The sequence below is a fragment of the Callospermophilus lateralis genome, chromosome 6, assembly GCF_048772815.1.
Source record: "Callospermophilus lateralis isolate mCalLat2 chromosome 6, mCalLat2.hap1, whole genome shotgun sequence".
Classification (NCBI taxonomy): Eukaryota; Metazoa; Chordata; class Mammalia; order Rodentia; family Sciuridae; genus Callospermophilus; species Callospermophilus lateralis.
In genome coordinates, this window is record NC_135310.1 from 36621097 (window position 1) to 36648380 (window position 27284).

General features: G+C 33.8%; 1 protein-coding gene across 1 annotated transcript in view; it reads right to left on the reverse strand.

The window, feature by feature from the left end:
- Lama2 (laminin subunit alpha 2) overlaps nt 1–27284 on the reverse strand; it is a 566319-nt gene that overhangs the window by 61046 nt on the left and 477989 nt on the right. Inside the window, exons 41-45 of the mRNA XM_076858266.2 lie at nt 22953–23055; nt 11014–11130; nt 9166–9348; nt 7652–7657; nt 4877–5031 (exon numbers count right to left, since the gene is read on the reverse strand). Coding sequence (XP_076714381.2) covers nt 4877–5031; nt 7652–7657; nt 9166–9348; nt 11014–11130; nt 22953–23055 — 564 coding nt within the window. The remainder of the gene's footprint in view (nt 1–4876; nt 5032–7651; nt 7658–9165; nt 9349–11013; nt 11131–22952; nt 23056–27284) is intronic.

Sequence of the window (27284 nt, forward strand, 5' to 3'; positions counted from 1 at the left end):
TTTGTACCAATTTTTATCTACATTCAGGGAGCCTTTCTTCAATCACAAATAACACTACCTGATTATTTGACTTCATTTCCTTTGAGTCAGGTACAAAATCACCATTGAAGGAGTGCTTTTAGGACAGCCATGTAGTTGCTTGGTCTGAGAAGATGCAACTTGGCTGATTGATGGTGCTCATAGGAGGAGGCAGAGAAAGGGCAAGGAACACAACCTCTTTTGCCACTGGTTCCAATGCCCAGCCTCGGGGAGCCTCTGGGCCCTCATTGGTAGTGAATTTCTGTTTTCTCTTTTCGTCTGGCATTTCATGCTACACATTTAGTTTTCACACTCACAGCAAAACCAACTAGCACTGTGGTCACCCTCCTGGAAGGCTGGTGCAGATTACAAACAAAATAGCCTCAGCCACCAAGCCAGTCTCCATGGGTCTACAAGAATTTGATTAAGGTCTGAGGGTAGGGAGCCCTGGGACCCCTCACAAAGGGTAGAGAAGACTGCACCCAGGAGGTGCTGGATGCAAAATTGTCTTGTTTTAAAAGGGAACACTAAGGAGGGATTTTTGGTTTTGACAAACAGGTAAACTCATATCCATTAAAGAGTATCTGGGGTAGGGTAGAGCAGGTGTGTTGCTTTCCCACAGACATTAAATAAGTCACCTCTAATTGTATGATATTGTTGCCTCATCTGATCTGCTGACCAAATTGCATGTCCACATAGAGAAAACTGTGTTCTGAAAAGAAACAGACACTGTTTCTTCCCCTACCAGGAAGAAATTAACTCGTAGAGCTCTGTGTGTGATGGCCTGTAGCTGGAACTGGAAAGATCTGTGAAGCCTACTTCTTAAACTACTGTCCTGTCCTGTCTTCCCCTCAGGATGTGGTGCAGGCTGCCAGAGGAGGAGTTTGGGACTAGGGGACCCTCTCTGGTGTTTGCTCTGTGTCCTGGACAGATTGCTTCTTGTTAGTGTGGTTTTCAGTGAGGAAGTGTGAGTTCTTTGCTTCACATGGGAATTTCCCTTCTACATATAGAGTTGAGTAGGTGAATCAAAGTGAATAACAGAAAACCCTAACCAGGAAATAATACGATTTTTACTATGGATGTCCATACTATAGAGCAGATGTGCAGTGGAAGCGGGCAGAACAAATTATATGATAGAATAGCAGTTATGCAGAGTTAGAGATTGGAAGGATAAAGCAACACAAGAGAAAGACCATGTTGTAGAGAACAGGCAGGGAAAATGTAGTCCTCAGATATTTTTAGTGTTCAGGAAAGGGTGTAGGATGTAGTAAGTTTTTAGGAATTTGTAGCAACTGAACCAGAACCATCATAAGAGAAGACCTAGGTATTGAGCAAATTTAATATCTGAGGCAGACTTTAAGTACCAGTGATACCATAAGAGGATTAAAAAGAACAAGAAAACCAAGGTCTAACTGCCATTTAGGAGTAAAAGTGAAAAGAAACTGCTGTGCCTGGCAGGAAATCATATCTAAATTCACAGCAGGGACAGATTAGTAAAAAGTAACTGTGTATAGTTTTTTTCCCCTTTCTTCATGAATACATTATAGGCTTGGCTATAGGGCCCTATTATGACTAGTGTAATCATAAGTCATTTTTGTTTAAAGAACACAATTGAATGATACTCCTCATTTATCATTTAAGGAAGAAAACACTGAATATATGTGGAATACGTGGCCACTGGGCCACAGGATGAATTTCAGGCTTTGCTTATTTATACCTGGTAGAAATAATAGGAGATTACATGTTTGGTTAATTGAAAAGGAGTTTCCCAAGATGTAGAAGACAGAACACCGGTACTGACACCTAACTGAACTGATGAAGCTCCATCTGAGAATTCAAGTCAAGAGCATAGCCATTTTAAAACAAAAAAGTGTTTAATGTCATTAGGATTTTAAATTAATCTACTGTGCTGCATACTTTACTTATCTAAAAATATAGTTCTCTGAACAAAATGGCATTGCCATACCCAAAATGCCAGCAATTAATCTTCTACACTGATCTATGGTTCAACATTCATAAAATTAAACATTCACATAGAAAATACCTCTGGATTTTCTGTTTTGGTTTCTGTTTTAGAATATACCTCAGTAACTGAAAAATTTAGGCAACCGGTCCATAACTACAAATTTCTCCTTGCAAATACTTTGTATTTTGATTTTTAAGTATATGTATGTGTTTTATCTAACTTAAAACTAGAGAATCAAAGTACAATATCTATACATTTATTTAGAAGGAACCTCAGAAAAAAGGGGAGAGATTTTTGAAATATGATCATTGTGTTAGGATGTTTGGCTCTATGGGCTGTTGTATTTCTAATGTGTTTCCTTAGTAACACTTCTGAAAAAAATCGCTAAGTGTTAGATATTTCTGGGCATTTTTGATATAGCATTCTTTACCAGTTAATCATTATGAACTCAATTAAACATTATTGACTATCCCATTATTATATCTATTGAATTTTCATTGCATTTTTCATCTAGTAACTAGGGCATTCATTTAAAAAGAGTATCATCTGCTCTATATTAAATTCAACAAATTAAAACAGAGCTGCTTTAAAAATGTCTTTAATATCTTAATTAAGAAAAGTCTTTCTTAATTTCAAGATCAAATATGTGTTAGGGTCAAATCCAGACACCCATGCCAAGTTGCAAACATTTACAAATCAGAAAATATAATCTTTAGTTCATATACAAGTCATTTGAAATACATTTGATACTTGCATTTTTCTAATATCTCACAAAAAGTTAGGCATTTTGCTGTAACTTCCACTTGCAAAAGTGAAAAAAAAAACTTTCTTGAAAGACATGGACAATGTTTACTTATTCTAGCATTGCTTTGTACCTTTATTTCACTTCTTTGGCACAGTTTATATACTCACATGTGATAATTTTGATTTTGTGGGGAGAAGAGGCAAATTATTCATGACTGATAAATCTATGGGCATATTTTTAAGTTTCTTAGAATGAAAAAATAATAAAAATATTCAAATTTATTCACTTGGTGACAAAATCAGAAAATGGCTAAATGTGTGATCCACAGGCACATATTTACTATTATCTTTTTCTGTAAGATAACATTGCAAAACACATATAGAAGTGATACAACAAGTTCTTCCTGTTGCTCTTGCTATACGTGGGTCCTTCTTTCTAGTTTTTCTCATCTGTCTCATAAACTATTTCTTTGTTGTGCTCAAAAACGTTCAGTTTATCCAATGAGAGTTATCCCGAGTACACTTGTTACCAAATTATAGACACTGCTTTATTTATCATTTAAAGATTCATAAGACCTGGCTTCCACTGACCTTTCCAGTTTAATGTTCAGTTTACCAATTATGCACTATCTCTTGACCAAGTAGAATGCTTTTTTCATGGAGTGGTCCTGAAACTTGCTTCTCTCTCTGTCTTGGCTCAAACCATTCCCTAGTTTCCCATGTGTTCCTGCCCTCCCACCACCTAGCACTATCCCACTTCAAAGCAAGGCTGAAATCCTTCCCTTTGGGAAATCTTTTGACTCTCCCAGAAGTGACCCATTCTCTTTAGAATTGTGAAAGCTCTTCCCATGCATGGCTCATGTACATGGCCCAACATTTTCCATCATCTTAAGGTTGCTTGCATTCATGTCAAATTTCTTCTTCTACATTATAAACTTTGAGAGTGCAAGACCTGCCCCTCTCATCTTGGTATATCTCACAGCAAGTGGCACTGAACATAAGAGATGCTTTTTCTGCTTTGGTTAAATCTTAGACAAAACTCTAAATTCTGCAAAATCTAGTTATCTTGTAACCTCATAGTTTACGTACATAATGATCATCTGCTGACCACACTGGTTTTCTTATTAGTTGAATATATGACTTCTCAGATCCTATCACTGCCTCCTTTACTCTCATCTTACGTAACAACATCTTCATTTGTCTTTTTCTTAGTTTTTTTTTTTTTTTACAGTCAGTCATGAGTTCCTTTTCAAAGTTCACCTTGAACTTATTGCTGTGACCTTGTTTAGAATTATTAGTCATGTATAAAGGGGAAAAGGAATACTGTCATTCAAGTATTATATTCTTGGACACTACTAAAAATTATATAAATTGATGAATTAATAAAATTCTTTTCTGATCATCCTAGCTCTGAAGCTGTTCAAAAATGGTTTTTGAGATGAAAGACTTATGAATCTAAAAAGGTTTAAGTTGAAGCCTGATAACATAAAATCTGTCTTTTTAAAAATTATTATTTCTAAAATCATTAGGTACATGAAGTTTCACATTGGTACTTAATATCCTGGTTCATTAGCATGAGACTTTCTAGAAAGTTGTGCTTCTATCTTAATAGTCTTCACATTGGATAAATATAGAGCAAAATTTTAAGACATTTCCTAAACTTTCTTTGAAATAAAAAATACATATATTTTAATAAAAAATAACTTTTATCATTGCTTGTACTCAGATGAAATAATACATTGTATATAAACCATGGTTCCTTTCTGCTATTTCTCTGCATGACCTCATTTCCTTCATGCAGGGCACAACCTCACAGATTGGCTGTTTTGCTTATCAAGAGTAAGGCATTCTCATCAGTGTCTTGTTAGCAGTCAATAATAAGATCTTTGTTGTTGCTATTTAGTTGATTAATTCAAATATAATAAAATATGCCAGAATCCCTATTTCTAAAAAGTGATTATCATTCTCATGAAATGTCTTTTGACATTTGTAGAAAACTATTTAACTTCCCTTTTCTATCCTTTTTACCTTCAAGTTAAGGAAGAGTCAGAGATCATTCAATTGGGTAAACTGAGGGAAGACCTCCCTTTGGGGAATGATACTAACAATCAAAATAAGCTACTGGTTCTGAAAATAAAGAGAGCTTACAGAATTGGCTTGTTTCCGGGCTTGATTTATCAGTTCCTTGATCTCAGAGATGTTTTTTTTCAGGTTATCCTCAAGTTCCTTGATGGGTTTCAGTTTATCTATCAGCCGATCAGCTTCTTGTTCTAGATTTTTCACAGTGGCATCTGCATCTGCGACTGTACAGAACGAATTAATGTGTGAACACACACACACACACACACACACACACACACACACAGAGAGAGAGAGAGAGAGAGAGAGAGAGAGAGAGAGAGAGAGAGAGAAATTAGAATGGTAGTATGTTTAACTAAGCAATTTCATCTTATCCATGTGACAAAGCAAGGCAGTGGCCGCCAAAGCAAAGTGTGTGATGGCAAATGTGGATATTTTAGTTGAGACTCAAGCAGGCCAGAGAGGGTATTAAAGTCTTTGGCTTTGGGATGAAGCTGAAAATTAGCACTGAAGATAGAAAATTCGATGAACTTAATTCAATGCTTCATTTTTTAGCTTTAGCCAAAAAGCTAACCTTTATAGAATAGAACTTCAGTCATTGAAGAAGGAAAATGAAAGTGTCTTTAAAATGTCACCTAGTCTATCCAAGCCCCAACTGTTTTTTAATCAGGTTTATCACACAAAATTGGTTTTCTTTCTTTTTCTGTCTTTCTCTGCACATCTTGAACAGAGAAGCTATAAATGTGGTTTAAAGAACATTTTGATGTTGAACAACCCTGAGACTGGAGGGCTATGTTACACTTTAATTAAATCTTTCAAGTTGTGGTTCGATTTCATTTTGAAGAATAGTTGATTATCCTGCACTATATATTAGGTTGAACCATATTAAACTGCTGTTTTTTTAGGTTAAAGAAAAAGATCAAATATTGGCAATTTCAAAAGTTTGAACCCTAAAATAGTTGAAGGTTATCAGTGATCTATAGACTTCAAGTATGTTCTTTTCATAGAGGGCATATAACAAACAGAAAACTAATTATTCTATCTCTAGGATGCTGGCAGTCTTATTCAAACTATGTCAGTTATTATCTGATTGAGCATGTATTGTTCCACTTTCTGTCATTGTGATCCTGAGGAAAAAGCGAAACTGCTTAAGGTTCAAGGCTGTCTGTATGCTAGACTGAATGATCAGCTCTCTGGCTGACACTGGACCACCGAGACCCAACCCTCAGCATTGAATCAAATGTGCTCAAATGGAAGTAAATTATTATTTTTAAACTAGGTTTTAGAACTAGGTTTTGAACTCATGCTCAAAAAACTGAATTATATTGTTATTGTGTTTAAAACAACATTAAGACTATTCTTAGCTTTAACTCCAAAAGCTACTAGATCAATCCTTGAGTATTTTGTTTCTGAACTGCTGGTTTATGTGGGTCTAAGCCCTTGTTGGATAATTGTGTAGACAACATATCCTGGCTATCCCTTAGTTTTGTGCACTTTAATAAACTATTTGTTCTTTTTCTCTTCTTTTTAATTCTCCAATATTATTCTGATTTTAAAAATTACTCTAGAATTGAGGACATTTGATTTAAATTTAGATTTACAAGTAAGAGAAAAAAGGTGTTAAGCAGAGATTACTTAAGCATAGGTCAAAAATAGATCCTTTTCTTCTAAAGTTCCCAGAAACTCACATCAACTGCTTCAAAATGGCATCTGGAGATTCCCTTTCCCCCATCCTCCTCTATCTTGTGAAATAGCTAAAGTCATATGGCAACTACCTTCCTGAAGGTCTGAAAAATAAATCATCTATGATACTGAGTCTGATGCTTTCTTGTATAGCAGTGTTTGAAAACGTTCTCACTTTAACTTCTGAAGACAAATTTTGATAAAGTTGATGTTTCTCGAGAAGATTTTATCTAGGTTATAATTTATTAGGCTAGAGTATTTGACACATACTTTTATGTGTCAAATTTCCTCTGTGGTCTTGTTATATCTCTGTTAGAACTTTGCCTATTTGTAATTTACTTTTCTTGACTAAACCTATCATTTATTTTTTAATCTTTATTTTCCTAAATATCTCTTGGATGTCTCAGTTCTATTATTTCTGTTATTTAATTTGTTAACTTTTTCACCTTGTTCTTTATGTCAATTTTAGCTTTTTCTAACCCACTGAGCTGGTTTCTTAAAATTGTTTATTTCAATGCTGGTTTCAATTGCTCTCATTTTGTCTTTGTCATAATCTTCAGATTTTGATACAATGGATTTTGTTACTATTATATTTCTAGTATTCCTCAGTTTTACTTTTAACTTTAAAATATGAGATGTTCGAGAGAATATGTTTATACCATAGTAGTTGCTCATTTATTAAGATTTTAGTGCTTCTTCAAATACAATTCTTTAGAAGTTGAGAAGAATTACTCATAAGGATGGAGGAATAGAATATTTGTCACCAACAACAGAGACCTAATGGTGTATTTTAATCTGCTGCAAAGTCATTTGAGCTTCTGTGGCTGAATATTGTTATTATAATTGCCTTCTATCTGTGAAGGAATTCAGTTTTCCCTTTTATGTAGATATCACATAGATATTTTACTTATTTTTTCATAATGCCATTAAAAACATTTATATTACCTACTACTACCCTTATATAAAGAAAGATTGTGTGTGTGTGTGTGTGTGTGTGTGTGTGTGTGTGTGTATCTAGCATTAATATGATGAGAGTGGAAAGAACAGCTATGTAAAGTTCAAAATAGCACAAAACATGGTCACATGCAAAGCTAAAGCTTTTTGTGATAGGTAGTGAAGCATAAAAGTTGGTAAAAAGTGCCCAAGTAAACATATACATACTGATTTCTGCAGGTAATTTCATATGGAAGTAAAACAAAAAGAAATTAGAAAATTCATGAGAACATATTTTGTATTGATATTAACAAAGTAGTGACATCAGACAGGTACCAATCACAAATGCACCCCATTTTACATCAAACGAGTGTTATGAAATAAAAAGTATACACCAATATGCCATTTAGCAGACTCTTGTTTATATTAAAAGAATCGTTCCTGTCATGTTTAAATAGGACATAAAACACAAAATTTAATTAATATTTGCAGATAATTATTTCTCTTAGCAGATAATGTAAAAGAAAATGTGAGGTGTATTATCAAAAGCCACTAGTTGAGAATCAATCTAAAATAAAATGAACTGATATATTATAAAATAAATCCATAGTAGTATTTACTTAAAATGCATTTTCCCTCATTTTGAGGGAAATGTTATATAGCATGCATCATTATTTAGATGGAATCTTTGACCTGTAGGAGAGGCTATCTCTAGATTCACATTAAAAAAATTGAAAACATTTCTATACCCCCATCTTTTTTTTTTCTTTGAAGAAATAGCAAGGAATGGGATCTTCTGCTTCTTAGCTCTGAGGTTCACATGCCATGTGCCTGTGCTCCTTCTTGCTCATGATGGAGTCATGAGTCACCTCAAGACCCCCATTCACAGTACTAGCACAGTAGTTTCTATTATTCTATTCTTAGTATTTGAGTTGAGCTGATGGTGCTGAAATCAGCATCCTGCCCCATTCAAACATCACCTGGATTGTATGGCACATAACGTCAATCAGAATGTTTTTGTTATTGTACTCTCAAGTGCCTTGCTATTCTGTGGAAATGTTAGTATATAAAGAGGGCAAGTCTCTTGGAGGTGGAAAGTACAAAAGCATAAGTATCTGTCCTGATAAAAACATACTCTAAGATAATGTCTAATCACTTGATAGGAATGAAAAAAAATCCATGTCAATGTTTATAGACTATATTTAACTACAAATATAAATTAAACTGGATACATCCTTCTTTCATAGAAATGCTTAATAATTAAATCTAAATAATAAAATATTAAAATTTTTAAATGTTCACACAGTTCAAGCTAATATCATTTTCATTCCTTGTTCTAACAGTCTTGAGAAATGAGCGTGCTCCTCAAACTCTATGCTCCATGAAACACGGCTAGTTCTAAGTGTAGAGTTTCCAGAGTACAACTGTATTTTCAATTACTCTAATAGATTTAAAAAGTATTTGGCATGTCTACATCAAATATCATACAGACTTTGGGAAGTCCTAATCTCCTCTTGATTGGACAAAGTCTAGATGAAAAAAGGGCACCAGGGCAGAGTTGGGAGACTTGGATTCTTTGGTTCTTGAAGGGCAGGGCACTCCATCTACTGTGCCCAGACTAGGATTGAGAGGGCAGACTACAGCACCATGAGAGTCTTCCCAGCTCTACCATTTGAGCTGAGGATACTTTTACAGTGTGAAGAAATAAATAACATTATCACAGTGAAAAAAGGAGATCTTACTGTTCTTGGAAGGATCTTTTATCACCGCATTGGTTTTGGCCACGCTATCTGCTAGTTTATTGTAATTTTGCTTCAGGCCATCCAGGTTCTGGTGGAGCTCTTTAATCTGAGCCAGTACATCTTTGGCGGTGTCGTTGGCTTGTCTGGCTTTGTCCTTAACAGCTTGCAGTTTAGCCGCTGTGTCTGTCAAGCAGAAGAAGGTATGAAAGGCAAAACAATGGGTCTGGAGCTGGTGGTTTAATCCATATTTGTCAAAGCGAGGCTGCGGCTGGCTGACCTCAGGGACACATTTACAAAGGGGAGAGGATGAACTCTGTCTCATTTGGTTGTAGCAAATGAAGCAAATTTTTTAGCTAAATTAAATTTTCTCAGGGACCTTTGCTATGAATACCTGATTAGCTTTTAATATAGTAAAGTGATTATTCTAAATGTTCATTGTATAAGGGCATATTGTGATTTGCTGCTGAACATATTAAAAAGAGAAATTCATCCACGTGAGTCATATAGCTTCATCAAAACCAGGCTTAGGATTTAATCTGTATTTCCAGAGGGGAGAAATGAATGTGTTTCAATTTTAGGATAGAGAGACTTTTTCAGGAATGCAAGATCATGCATTTGTGTATATTTTTATGTTTCCAGCACTAAAAAAAATTTTTTTTGATGGAATTGGGAATTGACCCAGGGGTGCTTTGCTACCTAAGCTGCATCCCTAGTCCTTTTTATTTTTTATATTGATTCAGGGTCCTGCTAAGTTGCCCAGGCTGGCCTCAAACTTACAGTCCTTTTGCTTCCATCTCCCATGTTGCTGGGATTACAGGTGTGTACCATCCTACCCTGCTCTGAGCATTGGAAATTTTCTGGGCACTTATTACTGCAGAAGCAACCTGAAATTTTGAAAAGCTACTTTACAGTATTTTAGTGTTAAAATAAAAACCATTTAAACTTTAATATTTCCTATGTTGTATGAATTTGTGTATTTATTTTCTGATCATAATTTATACAATAAAATATATTGAACATATAGATGCATATAGTGTGGGTTAACACTTAAGAACACAGGCTCTGAAATAGAACAGCAAGGTTCAAGTACCATAAATTCTACTTAAACAATGTCTTTCAGTATCTCTTGTCTCAGTTTCTCACTTGGAAAGTGAGATTATAAATTCTATTCATATTGTGGAATTAATATAAAGGATTAGATACATGTAACATTGGTATACTGGGTAAATATTCAATAAATGTTTATGACCTTTATTATTATTGTGTCATGTGATTAAAAATATAAATATAATATCCCTAAAAGAATATGTGCTTTCATAATACCTAGAAATAATTTCAATAGTTCTAAAGGTAGAGAGATAATATGGGCATGGTTTGACCACCAATGCTGTTGAAAGCTAGAACAGCTAAGGAATTGAATTTTGTGAGCACAGATTTATGGAAGGGCAACAGACTCTCATCTAAGATGGTAGGTACTGTAATAAACTGAGATGTTGTTGTAGTACATCGAGATTGTACAGAACAGTATCTGTATGATTTTATTCTTTCCCACTAATACAAGATTTCTTAGGCTGAAACATGGAAGACAATTTAATAATAATGTGTCTATATCTTCCTTTCAGTAACATTCCTCTAGATGCCAGATAAAGGCAATAAAAGATAAATAACATCGTAATGTTAAATGTGATTTCGTTTCTCATTCTTAAAAGGAACAATTCATAGGTAAGAAAACCAGCATCTAATTTCCTGACATTAGTACAAGTGAAATGTTAGAAGAATGATGAAAGTGAAGTATATTCTCCAAAAGTTCAGGTAAAATGACACATGTGCAGTGTCCTGAATGCATACCATTTGGAATGGCTGATAACTTTCCCAAAGTGTCATTCAAAGCTCTCAGGAGATCACCATTTCTGTCTTCAGCATTCTCTAACCTAGTTGTCAAATCATTTAGATGGTCATTATTTTCTGTGAATAGAGAAAAACAAAAAAATAAAAAAACAATTTTAATTGCCTATGAGCTTATACTTGGATGTACAATTTCAGGTTATTCAATACAAAATTAATAAAAAAACCAAACACCTCAGTGTAATTAGTTTGTTGTCATCTATCCACAAATATATTTCCAATCAAATATACAATACATGAATTTACAATCACTTGATGTTTTAGCATGTTTAATAATTATATTTTTTTCTTGATATCCAACGTCCTTCTGATTTAATTTGATGGCTTCCTATGGATAAATACCCTGTAAGAATTAGTCTTTTGATGCATTTGTAATGTTACCCTCTTGATACCATTTCTCTTATTTTCACTTACTCAAAAATTTTTATTAGCCAAATGGATCACAGATTTGCTTTTTAAGATTTCATATAAGATTGTTAAACAGAATCTCCTATTTTAATAAATACTACTATTAGTATTTATTTGAAACAGATAAAAATCAAAAGAAGAAAAAAAACAACTCATATCTAACATGACTGTCATTTTCCATAGAGAAAGTGGTATTTTTAAAAATTGCCTCAAATGGACTTTGTATAGGTAGGTCTTCTTGTTACTTTAGAATATGCTTTATTTAACACTGAAAATATGATATACAAATGATAACCCAATAATATCAGTGTAAATTTTCCAGCTTCTTTCTGCTGGTTTTTAACATTTTCTAGACTTTCCATTAGTTTATATTGTAATAATAACTAAGCATTTTAGAATTTCAGTGCTAGAAACATAAAAAGTGAAAACTATGAAGCCATTTGGGGGAAAGAAAAAATAGATTCAATTTGTTTATATGAAATGTCAGTTTAGAATTCTTACTTCATTATGCATCAAACTGTAAATACATCTAAAGACTGAAATGGAGTGAATCATCTGTCTCCTTCTCTTATTAGTGAACCATGGAATGAAGAACAAAATGTGTAAAATACTATGCTTCTCAAAGTATTATTTATTTCTACTGACTCGATAAAGCAGACCATTTCTTGATGGTATTTTTAGTAGCTTATTATGTCATCATATTTGTTTCCTGGGGTGATGTATGCTAATTATTTAAATCAGTTCCACAGAATGCAAAAATGTAAATAAGTCTCCACATAAAGAGGGAAACTGAAAAAAAAAAAAACCCAAGACAAGAAGGTACCCCTGTCTCTCCTGTACAGGACTGGTCAATATTTAGTAATAGACATGGCCAGTGGTCAATGAGCGAGTGCCCTGGACCCCATGTTGTGCTTGTCATTTTTTGTGGGTTGTTTTACTTCATCCAATAACTTAACAAAAAACGGGGATGAAAAGAGCAGGTTCACTGGGTAATAATGCTCCTTCCATCTTCACTGATGCCTCCAACCTTGTTTCTTCTCTTTTCCCCTCCCTCTCCTTTCTCTTTTATTGTCTGAAAACACTGGTCATGGTTATAGAAATCATAGGAGACTTACACAAACATTGTCCCTGTGTAAAGGTGATAAGGTAAAATATGCAGTGTTCCATGTTTTGGAGGATAATGGGTAAAATATAGGAATAGGTAGTTCACAACAAAATAAAAAGAAGGAATTGTCAAAATAAAACAAAGCACAATATTATCATTAAAAAACTGTAAAGCCTATGAACAACAAGGTATCATTTCTCATCTTCCAGATTGGGAGAGGTTAAATTTCTGAAAATATCAGGTGTTTACAAGTGTTGGGAGAGGTGAGAATTGATGCTATTGTTTCAAGTGCAATTTAGTTAAATATTAGAATTTTAAATAGACATGTATTTGGTATGGCAGTTCTACTGACAGGAATTTATCCTATGATATACTTGTAAAGTCATATCAATGTTTATATTCTGGGATATATATTAGATCTTTATTTGTCACAGAAAAAAAAGAATTTTAAATTCCCACTATTAGAGTATTGTCTATATTAGTTCAGCATATCCTACAACGGTATGTAGGAAGCAAACTTTAACAAGAATTAGAAGAGTAAATGTGGGTATAAAATGATCTCTAACACCTTTCTGTGAAAATGGTGTTGGTGGGAGATAGGTTGTGACGAATGTACCCCAAACCATTGACTATGCTCATAGTTTAAAGACACTATGAAGGACTGAGACACTTAATGGTGGAGGAGGTTGTAGTGTCCTACAACCACTCATTTTATAATTGCCTGTATTAATAAAATGATTTTCTCTGTGCATATATTTCTCTTGCTTTATTTAGAAAAAAAAATACTTAAGCAACCTGAATTGAGGAAGAATGCCATTTGTCATCTTGGTGTTATCTGCCCATGCCAGGACTCTTATTTTTACCACTTTTCTGGCATCCAGAGTGGGCAGACCAGGAGAGGATATGTTCCTCAGAATAGAACCAGACTGTCTTGATGTGATTGTGCACCCGCCCCTGCCAGAGGTAGTGCATCTGGTTCATCAGAGATGCTCCACTGGCAGGCAGGCCACTTGCAGCTGGGTAATAATCCTGGCCTTTACCGGCCTTCCTCTAGGAGGAACAGCAAAGGGGATGGAAGACAGAGGATTCTGAACTCTCACTTTTCTGACTGTGAAGATTAGTAGACATGTTAATTAGAGCTACATCCCACTTCATACAAAGGGTTTATAGGCAGACTGATTAAACCATTGTCATACTACACATATAACCATGATTATCTCACAGATTATACTAATGTATGTACATAATGTTGTTTAAAGTGCCTGCCAAAGACTTGATATTACAGAAAAACAAAGCATAAAATAATAGGGCAAAATATGGTTCTAAAACATCAATATGTCTGTTTCAGTCACTAATGTATTATTATTTCCAATTCTAGTCCCTCTAAATATGTTTTGCAAGTGATTTAATTTTCTCCTCTGTCAATCACAATTCATCTCTCTTTTAATACTTCTGTTATTTTCACTGCTTGTTTTAAATAAAATCTTTGGATAGATTACCAAAAAGTATACTTTTGGAAATAAAGCAGTCTGATTATGACTGTGATTTCTACACAAATTCCTTGAGAATACAAGGCTGCTCTTTTAATAATAACTTGGAAGTCTTCATCAATTACGGACATAGAACTGTAGAAATTTCAATTCCCAGCTTCTTGATTGGATTTGATTTTTTAAATAATGAAGTATTCAAATGCTCTGGCAAGCAAGATATTCACATACAGGGAAAAATCATCAATTTAAAGGGCATCACCAAATTTATACCATTTTCTGCATTCTGATAGCAAATGCTGGTGGAACAATCAGACCAATTATTCAGAAGAGAGAATGACCTGAAGAATATTTTTACTGCTGTCCTTCAAATTTCAAAGCAATAATTTTTATCTTTTTCTGTGCTGGAAAATTAAAATGAATATGTTCTGACCCTATTCTGACTTTTATGTCTTAGAGATATGACTCTGATTCTTTCTTAATTTATCTTTTCTTACACTGATCATTTATTTCTTAAGTAGTTTCTAGAACTTCTGATACAAAGTCTAAACATTTTGTATCTCTGGAAATAGCATTGGATGAGTAGGTAGAAGTTGTGTACAAAAAAGAATGATAGATTGTGAAATGGAAAACTAACAAAACCTACAGCAAAGAAAAAAATTAGATTAAGAAGTCTTTCAGTATTGGTTTCAAGGGAAAATAGATAAGATACAATGTACTCATAACTCAAAAATATAAGGAAGAATGCTTGTGGTTGGTTTAAATTTTAACATGACTGAAGCAACATAATATTGAGAGTTAAAAGAAATTCTAACATAATTATTTACTTTCAATTTCTAGAGAGCAAGAAAAGAATTCAATTTATTATCTTCAGCTACATTTTGTAGGATTTTGTCTCCTTATTTTTTGCTGAAACAACAACAATAGCAGTAGCCCTGCCAGTCCATCTTCTCTCTAAAGGCCACATTCACTACACCTCAAAGACTACACATGTGTACTTCTTTACCTCTGGCTCTCCTATGCTTACCCTGTCATCACCCTTCAGAAGACAAAGTTAAGAAATGGGTGTGGCAAAGATAAGGCTAATAAATCAAGGGAGGAGATGAAGCAGAGCAGCCAGGATAGACTGTGAATGTGTCTGATGACATGATTTCCCTCTCATGCACAACCAGGAGTACTACAAGGCAGTCATATCCCTATACTGAAAAGCATTAGAGTTCAAAGTCACTTTCACTGTCCATAAACGTTTACTCATATGCCATGTTCCTGGCATGGTGGTAAACATGAATCACAGTGCAGTTAAATCAGAACTGGTGACACGGATCTATGCAATATACGATCTCAAAAAAACAACCAACCAACCAACAAATAACCCAATTACTAAATGGGCTAAGGAACTGAACAGACACTTCACAGAAGAAAAAATACAATCGATCAACAAATATATGAAAAAATGTTCAACACCTCTAGCAATTAGGAAATACGAATAAAACTAAGATTTCGTTTCATTGCAGTCAGAATGGCAATTATCAAGAATGCAAGCAATAACAAATGTTGGTGAGGATGTGGGGGGAAAAGTACACTCCTACACTGCTGGTGGGACTGCAAATTGGTGCAAACACTCTGGATAGCATTATGGAGATTCCTCAGAAAACTAGGAATGGAACCATCATTTGACCCAGCTATCCCACTCCTCGATTTATATCTAAAGAACTTAAAATCAACATATGAAGGTGATGTAGCCACATCAACGTTCATAGCAGCTGAATTCATAATAGCTAAACTATGAAACCAATCTAGATTCCCTTCAACAGATGCATAGATAAAGAAAATGTGATACACACACACACACACACACACACACACAATGGCATATTACTCAGCCTTAAAGAAGAATGAAATTATGACATTTTCTGGTAAATGAATGGAACTGGAGAATATCATGCTAAGCAAAATAAGTCAATTCCCCCAAACAAAAGCCTAAATGTTTTCTCTGATATGCGGATGCTAATTCACAATAAGATGGGGTGGCTAGGGAAGAATAGAGGTACTCTGGATTAGACAGAGGAGCGTTAAAGGGTATGGGAATAGGAAGGATAATAAAATGAACTGGAAATATGACCCTATATGCATACATCATTACATGACCAGTTTAACTTTACATCATGTACAACCAGAAAAATGAAAAGTTATATTCCATTTATGTATGATGTGTCAAAATGCATTCTATTCTACTTATAACTAATTAGAACAAATAAAAAAAACTCAAAAAAATTACACATTACTTCTTTGATCATTAGCAATTTCTTCTATTAGATGCCAGTCATTAAGAAGTAGTATGGTGCAATGAAACCATTATAGGACTGGCTTTGGAAGATGTGGTTTCAAATATCATCTCTGTGCCTTTTTATCTGTATAGAATGAACACAGTGCTTCCTTTCCTACGACTGACATAAGAAATTAATTGAAGGGTGCATGAGAAAGTACTAGATTCATCACAGGTAGTTAATAAGAGACAATGCATTCACATTGTGTGGATAAGAGTCTGGTGTGTTTGGCCAGTTTTTACTAATGTTATTTATGGCTTACTTTCTTCATTTAAACTGCTTGGTCCAGAACTTAAGTTTACATTTCCTAAGAAAATATATCTGTCTCTTTTAACTGATTTTCATGGATTTTAGTAGAACTGTTCTATTTGCCTATTTAAACTTCATCTAATTATGTTCCTCAAACACAATTTTAATTTTCTATTCATACGTACAGGGCACACATAAATATCCTGAGAGAATACCCCAATCATAAGGGTGAAATTCATGAACGAGCTATTAGTTTTGAATGGTCTGGCTAAATGGAGTCCATTGTCAAATTGCCAACTAGGTGACATTTGCAATGAGCTTTTTCATGTCCACAATATTTGCACAGACTCATTATCACTCTTCTGAAGGTGAAAGAATAATCTCTCTTAAAGATTTCTTTGCAGAAGAAACTTAATCCATACAAGCTCTTTTTTGTTAAATATGCTTCATCTTTTGTTCTAGAAGCCCTGTAATAATTAGAGAATAGGTTTTTTAATCTCTGCAGTGTTTCTGCCTGTAGATATGAAGCAGAATGTTTGGGATAGGCCTGGGCTCTATACCAGGTCATGGAGAAGACCTTGATTTAACCCATCCTGGTAATGAGTGATTCCTACTCCCACTCATTCATTTATCAACCATCTGTAGGGCCACGAATGTTAACATTTTCAACCATGGTAGAAGTCCAGAGTTTTGTCCAATATGGGTTAAAATGTCAGGTTTGAAGCCATGAAACTTTGTATTAAACTGCTGACTCCACTATATACCCCCTGATGGACTGGGGCAGTTTGTTTAACCTCTCTTTATCATTTTCTCATCTCCATCTATGATGGGAGGTATGAGGAAAAAATGTGCTACCACATAGAAAATGTTTAGGGTCCCTAACTTGCTGTTTGGGGCAAAATTTAGGGGGCCCTTCCAATGCAAAAATATACATTATCCAGATTGGTCTGCTCAGTTGCCTCAATGATTACTTTTGAGTAATTGAAACATCAGAGGCAATGGAAATTTTCAACGTGTAGAGTATTTTGCTTTTATTTTAAATTTACATATTTTAAAAGTAAGCAATGTTTCCAAAACAACAAATAAAGTTTTAAAGCTAAATTTTCCCAAATGCCTTCAAATGAAAGTAGTAATTTGCTGTTTTAGTCAGTGTCTTTAAGACCTATGTCTCCTTGAAAGCATTCATCTTAAATTCTTATAGCTATTTGTGCTGGAATATATGTTAGTTATATAAAATATGTTCATATTGTTATTTATTGATTTTTAAATATATAGCTTATCTATATCTCTATATAGATATATATCTAGATATAAAAGATATATCTCTTCATGTCATTATACTTAACGAGGATATAAGTATCATACATTGCACTTGTTAAATGGTCTTTGTTTTTTCTAACAGTGCTGGAGATTGAACCCAGGGCCCTGTGTATATCAGGCAACAATCTACCATTGAGTTATACTCCCAGCCCTTTTGGTCACTATTTAAGTCATTGTTACAAAAATATTGTTCACTGTCAAGTTAAGGGGTATGCATAATTAAATTTGGTTGTATCTTTTTAATTTTTTCTTTGAGGGTTTTTAAAAACACAATTATCAATGATTTAAAATCCCAAATTGGAATGTGGGCTAGGGAAGTTAATACAAAATCTGTAGTGTTCTGATTTTCCTCTAAATTTTTAACATGGCCTGCATAGATAGGTTAACCATACTTTTACTTAATTAAATAACCTATATTTAAAGCTTTAAAACTTTTCTTTCATATAGCTACTTAGAAGGTAATTTTAGTAGAGAGAATGATATATTAACCACATTAATCTTAGCCAGCTGAGGAGTTTTTCTGTCCAGCATTGATATTGATCAAGCCCATTACACCAACTCAACATAAATAAAAATATACTATGTAAAATACACTAACTTTAAGGCTACATATTACAAATATGTATATGTAACTTTAAAGCTACATATTACAAATATGTAAAACATGTATGTATTACACGATTATATGATTTTATATATATTATATGACTTTATAATTTCTTAGATATATGGAACCTTCAAAATTTAAATTTGCTAAGTTGCCAATTTGTTCTCATGGCTAAAGGAGTCAGTGGCAAGATTTCTATTGGTTCCTCTGTAAGAGAATTAGATTGAAACTTCTGCTTCCTTAAGCATTCTTATAAGAGTTTGCTTCCTGAACCAAGCATAAAATGTCAAGTGAACTTCTCATCATGATCTTAGTGTAGTTCTTTGCTTTTTCTGTGGGGGTGTAGGTGAAAACATTTCCCTTAAAACTGAAGGATTTATTTTTGTTTCTTATAAAATCTTGCTCTCTTAAATAATATTAATATACATATACATGCATATAAATATATGTTATTATTTTCAATATTTTAAAGTTATTTACATGTCACTGCATACATTGATCCTTGAAGTAGAGAGTACAAATTAAGTCTTGTTTGAGGTAAACACAGGGTTGACAGGCCCTTAAAACTGTCAGCTACAACTGATTGCTTCTACTTTTTCTACCATTAGAGCACTATGGTAGACTCCTCAGGAATGGAGGGAAGGGGTACTTTTCTGGTTGTATGCTCTCCAAAGTCTTAGGAGGTGGCGGTAGAAGGAACTCCCACTGCTGTCAGTTAACCTATATTTGCTTTCTGATTGTGGCCCTGCAGGCTTTTATTTTGTTCTATTTTGGTCAGTCAGGAACTTGAGTTCGAATGTCTTTATATATGAAAATACTTTCTAGTTTAACACAGGCCCTACCATTTCTTGGGTTATCTGTCAGGTTCTTGAAAACATTTTTGTTTCCCCTGGTTTCAGACAAATTTACTTACAACCTGGTTCCCCCAAAAGCCCAGGTTCTGATTCTGAATACACAACAATCCCTCTGACTCCCGTTTTTACTGGGCATACCTTTGTCTCTTTCTTAGTAGATTCAGAGGATGGTTCTGAGGGTTTCCTTCTGCAATACCACAAGCTAAGTCTCACTTTTACAGAAGGTCTTTCTAGTAGTTCCTGCCCCTCCATGTTTATCCCTGTTTTGCCACTTTTTGATTTTCCCTCTAATGTGAGTCCATCCTGGTTTCATTTTATTGATTTTTGATGTTCACATTCCAAAGAAGGAGTCAAAATTATATATGAGGGACCAGTAATTTCAATGAGAAAAGATGAAGAAGTATGTTACGCCAGGATACCAAGGTTTGATTTCATCAGTTTCATGTAAAATTGTCATTAGTGAACAAATAATTTTGTTTCTTTGACATGCCAACTAGGCTGATTCAGGTAAATGATAGCATGAGAATTCAGAAAATTTACATTTTTAATAATATAAGAATGCTTTAATTAAATGTAACTCCTATGCTATACTTTGGTTTAAAACCACTGCAATATTACTGTTCATTCCTTTTCTAAAATAACAAAGAATCTCAATAAGTATATAATTTTAAGTGCATTATATCCATGACTGCAGAATCTTCTGATACACATATCTGGACGGAGGTCCAAGTGGTTGGAGGACCACCGCAGGAAAAGAAAGTGACGAACATTGATGACTGGAGTGATGTGTGGAACTGCTCTGTGTGCTGGACAGCACCACAGGACAAGCAGTGCACTGATTCATTATTCCTGAGCTTGAGAATAGAACTTTTTATTTTATGTGAGTATTATCCATGTTTTATTCGTTTTTTTAATACTCCTTTTTTCCTAAGTAATTATATAATTTCTTTTATCTTTGGCAAAAACAAAAACTAGGGGTAAATTAGGAAGTAAATAAATTTGAAATGTTGCTCTGTGTAAGACAATGTATATAATTTAAAAAATTTTTAAATCACAGTATTCTCAGACTCCTAATTCATCACCATTTCATTCCTTGTCCTGTACATCCTGTATGAGCACCTCAACTATTTTATTGTCCATACTTCTTGCTTACTGATACAGTAGAATTAATTCACCTGGTGGTATTAATCCATCCTCTCTTTCAATCATCAATTTGTGCAAAGCCTCATATCCATCAACAAAATGGTTTTTGTTTCCACAGATATTCAATCAGTGTGGTGTAGACCGGCTTCAAAGCTCAAACACACACAAGGGCAAATTTCCTTTTAACAGATGTATATTCAAACATTAAAAAGCAAAACAAATTGCTCCTGGCAAGTTCAGACTCCCTCTAGGCAAGGACAGCAGAAAAATGGCAGGGAGCAGCAGTAAGTCATTCATGACTAAACCTCAGGAACTAACTGAATTGTACTGAATTGAACCAAGCAACAAATTAGAAATATGGAGGGAATACTGGCCCCACCATTTTTATTCCTTGTAACTCCAGGCACCATAGAGAGAGAAATGACTAAATCTCTGTTTTAATAGCTGCTGTCAGGAGTTTTGCTCTGTGGGGCCTATTTCAGCAGTTCCTAGTGGTAATATATGGCATTTCCCTGATTAACAGCCATTTTATAACCTGTGTAATTGGCCACAAATCAGGGGAATGTCATAATGTAGCAAGAAAACATTCCCATCTCCGTCATAGCCTTGGCTTGGTTTTCTGGAGGAATTATTACATGAGTAGTTTGTGGGTTTTCATTACTTTAAATAATGTACTACCTGAAGTACAAAAAATGACACTTAGACTAATGAACATTTCTGTCTCCAAAGCCTTTCTGCCACCCTGTCCTTAGATTTCTTTTTCAAGCACTAAAAATGGAATTCTTCCTTCATTTTTATAAAATCACAATGTTTGTGGGGAAATCAAGGCAGGGGCAGGACAGGGAGAAGGGTCAGGTGTGTAAGGCAACAAACTCTGTTATGAAATTTAAAACAACACCCCAAAACTCAGTAGGCAAGACAGAAATATTTTAATGTAATATATAAAAAATCAGAATTAATGCAGAAAGATCCTTAATGAACCAAATATTAATATCTTAAATAAAGACAGGTTCTGTCTCTGGACTTGTATGACTTATCTCACTCATCTGCCCTCGTCCTGGGCAAGGGTACAAGATAAGAAGAGGTGAACACAAAGTAATGATCTGACGTCTTTTGTCTAACTAGAAAACAGACTCTGGTTGTTTATAATTACACTTGTAATAACAGCTATCATCCGCACAAAATTATGTAAATATGGAGCTTTATTTTATCTGTGATACACAGTCCAAAGCATTTTACTATGAAAGTATCATCTCTAAGAGAGATAGATCTTGTAATTCTGTATCAGCTACTATAGGAGACCAAGTTTTATTGGTTGAAATCATGCCAAATAGAAATTAAACTTCTTCTTTTTCTAGGATAAGTAAAGACCAACATCAGTCCTTTAGTGAAAAATATGGAATTATTTCTCAATTTGAACTCTTCAGTGAGATATATACAAGAAATTCAAATTTTAAAAAACCCTATGCCTTTTCTGAAGAAGGTGGAATAAGGTTCATAACTGCAGTAGTTTGACAAGTTTATGAGGAAGAGTATTGTCATAGAGGGGCACCTAAATGGATAGGGTGCTAGGTTTTCTGGAGAAGATATCTGAGCTATATTGTAAAGATCTGAGAGAAAGTGGTTATATAAAGAGGGATGGGGTTGAGGTATTCCAAGGAGAAGGAATAACACCGTGTAAGCATGAAGTCTCAAAATGGTAACATGTTTTAGAGGGACTTTGAATCTTTAGGAAGGCTTGGAAGTTGGATGAAAACCAGAAAATTGTAAGGGACTGGAGAGATAAATAAAAGGCCATTCAGATGAGAAACAGGTGATAGCTGAATGAAATAGTAAGTATACCAATTTATATAGACAATAGCCATGTGAAATAACATATTCTTAACACAAAATATAAAATATATGGGTAGACATTTTTTTCATTTTTGATTTCTGTATTAAGAATAAAATACATGAAAATATATTGAAAAGATTTGAAAAATGTTCGGATCCCACTAATAACACTGGAAGTTTCACAGATATTTACATCACGTCTGCCCAACTTATTCCTTTGTGACTTTCTTTTCTGAAGCCATAACAAAGTGGGGTTGGCACCCTTAAAAATTCATCATGCTAAAAGTTACTGTACTTGAGATATAGTTGAAGCAATTCAATAGAAATTAGGGTTGAAACAATTCTATAGAAGTTAGGTTTAAAAATTATGAAGCATTATTCGGTGAAAAATAAGATGTGAAGACTATAAAATGTAAAACTGGTGAGAAAGTTTACTTGCTTAATATCCAGGTTGTAAAATGCTCAATAAATTCTTCAATATGGTCATAGAATATCCTATCAATGATAATGAAATTAACCTGAATATAACAAAACATTGGCCACACTAACCTTTTACATCATTTGCTAATTTCTTGGCTTCATTAAGAATCCTGAAGCTTTTTTGAAGAGAGCCTTTGGCATCTTCCTTCAATGAACTTTGAGGACCTGATGCCTGTGGACAGAAAAGGAGGTTTAAAATATCTAGTAATGTAGCATGATGAAGTCAAGATGTCTAGAAGACAGTTAGTATACAGAGTTTACTTACTGGGATAAAGACTTATAATTGTGACTTATTAACACACGTGGGTGGCTAGAGACTACTTGTTGGGAGATTAGAAGGTCTAAAGAGAAATCCTTAGAACAAAAATGTTCAAGTGGCAGGTATAGAAGTGGGGCTGGTATTCCAGAGGCAATAAGAAGAAACTGAGAGAATGTGGTATTATTTTTCCCAACACATCATGGCTGACAGAGTTACAAGAACATAAATGATCAGTAGTATTAAGTGCTGCAGAAGCCAAGCAAATTAAGAACTAAAGACATCCATTCACTTTATCCCTAAGCACATTTTACTCTAGATATGGGGTGAGTAGGGAGCATTACCTTTATTCCCTGGGTATTGAATTTAAAAGGAATATTGGGTTCCTTTTTAAACAAATTTCAAAGCACCATGGCATGATACAGCCTTCTAAATGACAATCTCAGAATCACAATCATCCAGCAAAGATGTATTTGTTGAGGGTTAGATTAATCGAGGTGACACAAAGATAATAGAACAGGAAAAGGATCATTTCACTTGACTCTCTAGTTATCCATTTTAATAGTGTTTTATCCTCTGTAGTCATTACATAATACATTTATACCAACAGATAAATCAAATAAGGTCCTATGTGTATATTTTAAACTAGAAAAGTATTTCAGGGTACAAGAAGGGCTGGAGAATACTAAATGCTTACTGTCAAAGTCAGAATTCTGTACTTAGGTGATCCCAGTCATAATGCTCTTCAAAGACACCTGTAGTGCCTTAGTAACAGTTTTTATCAGTCATGTTACTTGAAAATTAAAATAGGAAAAGATTACAGAGCTTGGTTTTGCTCTGGTGAAATTTATTTTAGTGAATCATTCCAACAGATTTCATTTAAATATTGCTCATAAGACAGACTTGATATCCACAAAAGGGCATATTAGAAACATCTGCATCAATAAAAAGGGACATTGTACACAGTACTAGAAAAATACAACCTTGTAAAATTATTCTATGGAAAATTGACAGTATCTCCCATTGCATTCATGGGAATTCTTAGTTTCACATTTTTATCTTGGGAATTAGGTATAGTAACGTCAAAAAGTGTCATTATCTTGGGAAAAAAATAAGTGTAAAAGTTAATGGCACAAATTCAATGTACTTTACTCAAAAAAGGAAGCCTCAGATTACCCACTCATGTTCTATATTTGCTCCAATTTACACATCGTTTTTACTCCGTGGGTTATAAGTTTTCTGAATCAAAACAGATCAAAGATAGGAAATTACAAAGGAGTGAAGATTCTCTAAATAGGCACAGTAAAAACAGCAGAAATGACAGCTGACAATCTGTTTGACGATGAAGAAAGAGAAAAAACTCTTAAAAGTAAAGAGGAAAATTTTCAATGCTTAGGCATCCAAATCGACTTGGAAAGGGGTCAAGTGTATATGATAAGGTAGTTCTCAGTGGATGACAATATTATTGTAATAAAAGAACTAATGTTGACAATGTTCCTGAATAATAAAGAATATGGGTCATTCATAATATTAGATGAAACTTTAAAAAAAAGAGAGAAAAGAAAAAAAAAACCAGCTTTTCTAACATTCATGGAGTGTGAATGCCTTTTTATAAGAACATCATCTGGCAAGCATTTAAAAACCATAATTTTAAAGCTAATCTTGGATGTGCAAAATGAGGCATGGCATTAACTGAGGGAAACAGAGTTGATTTGCTGTGAAAAAGAAAATTAAAGGCAACAGATGAGAGAGAGAGAGAGAGAGAGAGAGAGAGAGAGAGACACCCCAATCACCACAGAGTGAACGGTGAGAAGTTGTTGATGGACTATAAACAGTCGTATCAGTCGTAACCAATATGCATTTTTCTATTTTTCAATACTTTTCAGCAGTTGATTAAGTTAAAACTGGATAGATAAATTACACATACTTAGAATTTACAATTTTATTTTTGAAATGTCTACACCCATGAAACCATTACTATAATCAAAGTAAAGAACACAATATCATTTCTTTTAATCCTTTCCTTCTATCACTTCTCCTCTTCCCCACCATGTTCCTAGACAAATACTAGTCTTAATTTAATCACCGTAAGTTTGTGTCTTATAGAATTTATATACTGCATTTTTTGGGGGGGGGTCTGGCTTTTTTCACTCAGTATAATTTTAGCATTTGTCCATGTTGTGTGTGTGTCAGTATTTGATCCCTTTTGTATGTGTAAGTGGTATTTCATCGTATGGATGTGTCCCAATCCATTTATGCATTTACTATTGAATGGAAATATGAGTTGCTTTAGCTTTCACCATTCTAAATAGAACTTCTAATCATTTTTGTACAAATCTTTGTATAAATAGAGATTTTCATTACTCTCAGAGTGACTACCAAGAAGTAGAATGACTTGATCATATGGTTGATGTATATTTAAGTTTTTAAGAAATAGCTACCTGATTTCCAAATTGTTTGTAGTATTTAAAATTTCTGTCCAGTATTACACAGAAGTTTCTTTTGTCCTCAGCTGGGCCAAGACGCAATACACTCAATCTTTTTTTTTTTTAATTTATTTATATGTGGTGCTGAGAATCGAACCCAGGGCCTCACAGGTACTAGGCAAGCGCTTTACCACTGAGCCACACCCCCAACACTCAATCTTTTAAAATTCAAAAATAGACTAAAATTTGACTTTGGTTCTAATTTGCATTTTTCTGTTGACTAATAATGTTGAGTATTTCTTTTTGTGCTTATTTGCTATCTTCTTAGGAGAAGTATCTGTTAAGAATTTTTCTGTTCAATTTTGGGGTTATTTTTCCTTATTACAAGTCTTTTTCAGACACATAATTCAAAAATATCAACTCCTAATTTGGAATTTGTCTTTTCATCTTCTTAAAAGTAGTTTTTTTTTTTTTTTGGTTTATTTTTATTTATTTATTTATTTATCTATTTATTAATGGGTACTGTGGATTGAACTCAGGGTTCAGGGGCACTTGACCACTGAGCCATATCCCCAGCCCTATTTTGTACTTTATTTAGAGACAGGGTCTCACTGAATTGCCTCACTTATGTTGAGATTGGCTTTGAACTTGCAAGTCTCCTGCCTCAGCCTCCCAAGCTGCTGAGATTACAGGCATGTGCCACTGCACCTGGCTTCAAAATAGTTTTTGAAGGGAAAGTACTCAATTTTAATAAAGACTAATTTAGCAAATTATTCCAGTTAAGGGTTAGTCTTTTATGTTATATCTAATAATCTTTGCCCAAGATCATAAATATTTTACTTATATTTTCTTTCAGATGTTTTATATTTTTATGCTATATATTTAGATCTATGATCTATTTCTGAGTTAGTTTTACAAAATGGGATAAGATATGGATTGTAGTACATGTTTTTACACATGTATATCTAATTCTTATAGTTGCATTCGTTAGAAAATATTGAATTGCTTTTGTATCTTTGTCAGGAATCATTTGACATATGTTAGGATCTATTTCTAGGTTATTTTGTTCTAATGATCAATTATTACTCAATGTTGATAACAACACCACACTGTTTAATTACCATAGCTTTATAGAAATTATTAAACCCTGATAATATAACTCTTCCAATTTTTTCCTTTTTATTTCATATTGATCATAAATTTCTTTAAGTAGGTTTCTAGGATCTCATTCAGCTTTCATTGAATGTATATATCAATTTATATAAAATTAGCACTATAAGAATATTGGATCTTTTGATCCATGAACATGATATATCTCTTTATTTATATAGATGTTTTTAATTTATTTCAGTAATATTCTGTGTATAGGTTTTTTTGAATATTTTTATCAAATGTATACCTATTTCATATTCTTTATGCTATTGTAAATTGTATTAATTTATTTTCAACTTCAAGTTTGTCTTTGACAGCCTGTGCAAATGATCAATTTTCACATATTTATGCCATACCCATTAATACTGGTAACCTTGCTTATCAGTTCTAGTAATGTTTTATAGATCCCATGGACTATTATGCTTTGACTCCCATAGCTCTTGTGAATAAAGGCAGTTGTACTTTGCTTTCAATCTGGAAGCCTTTTATTTCCTTTTTTTTGCTGATTGCATTGGCTAGCTTTTCCAATATAACATTAAATGAAAGTGAAGACAATAGATATCCTTT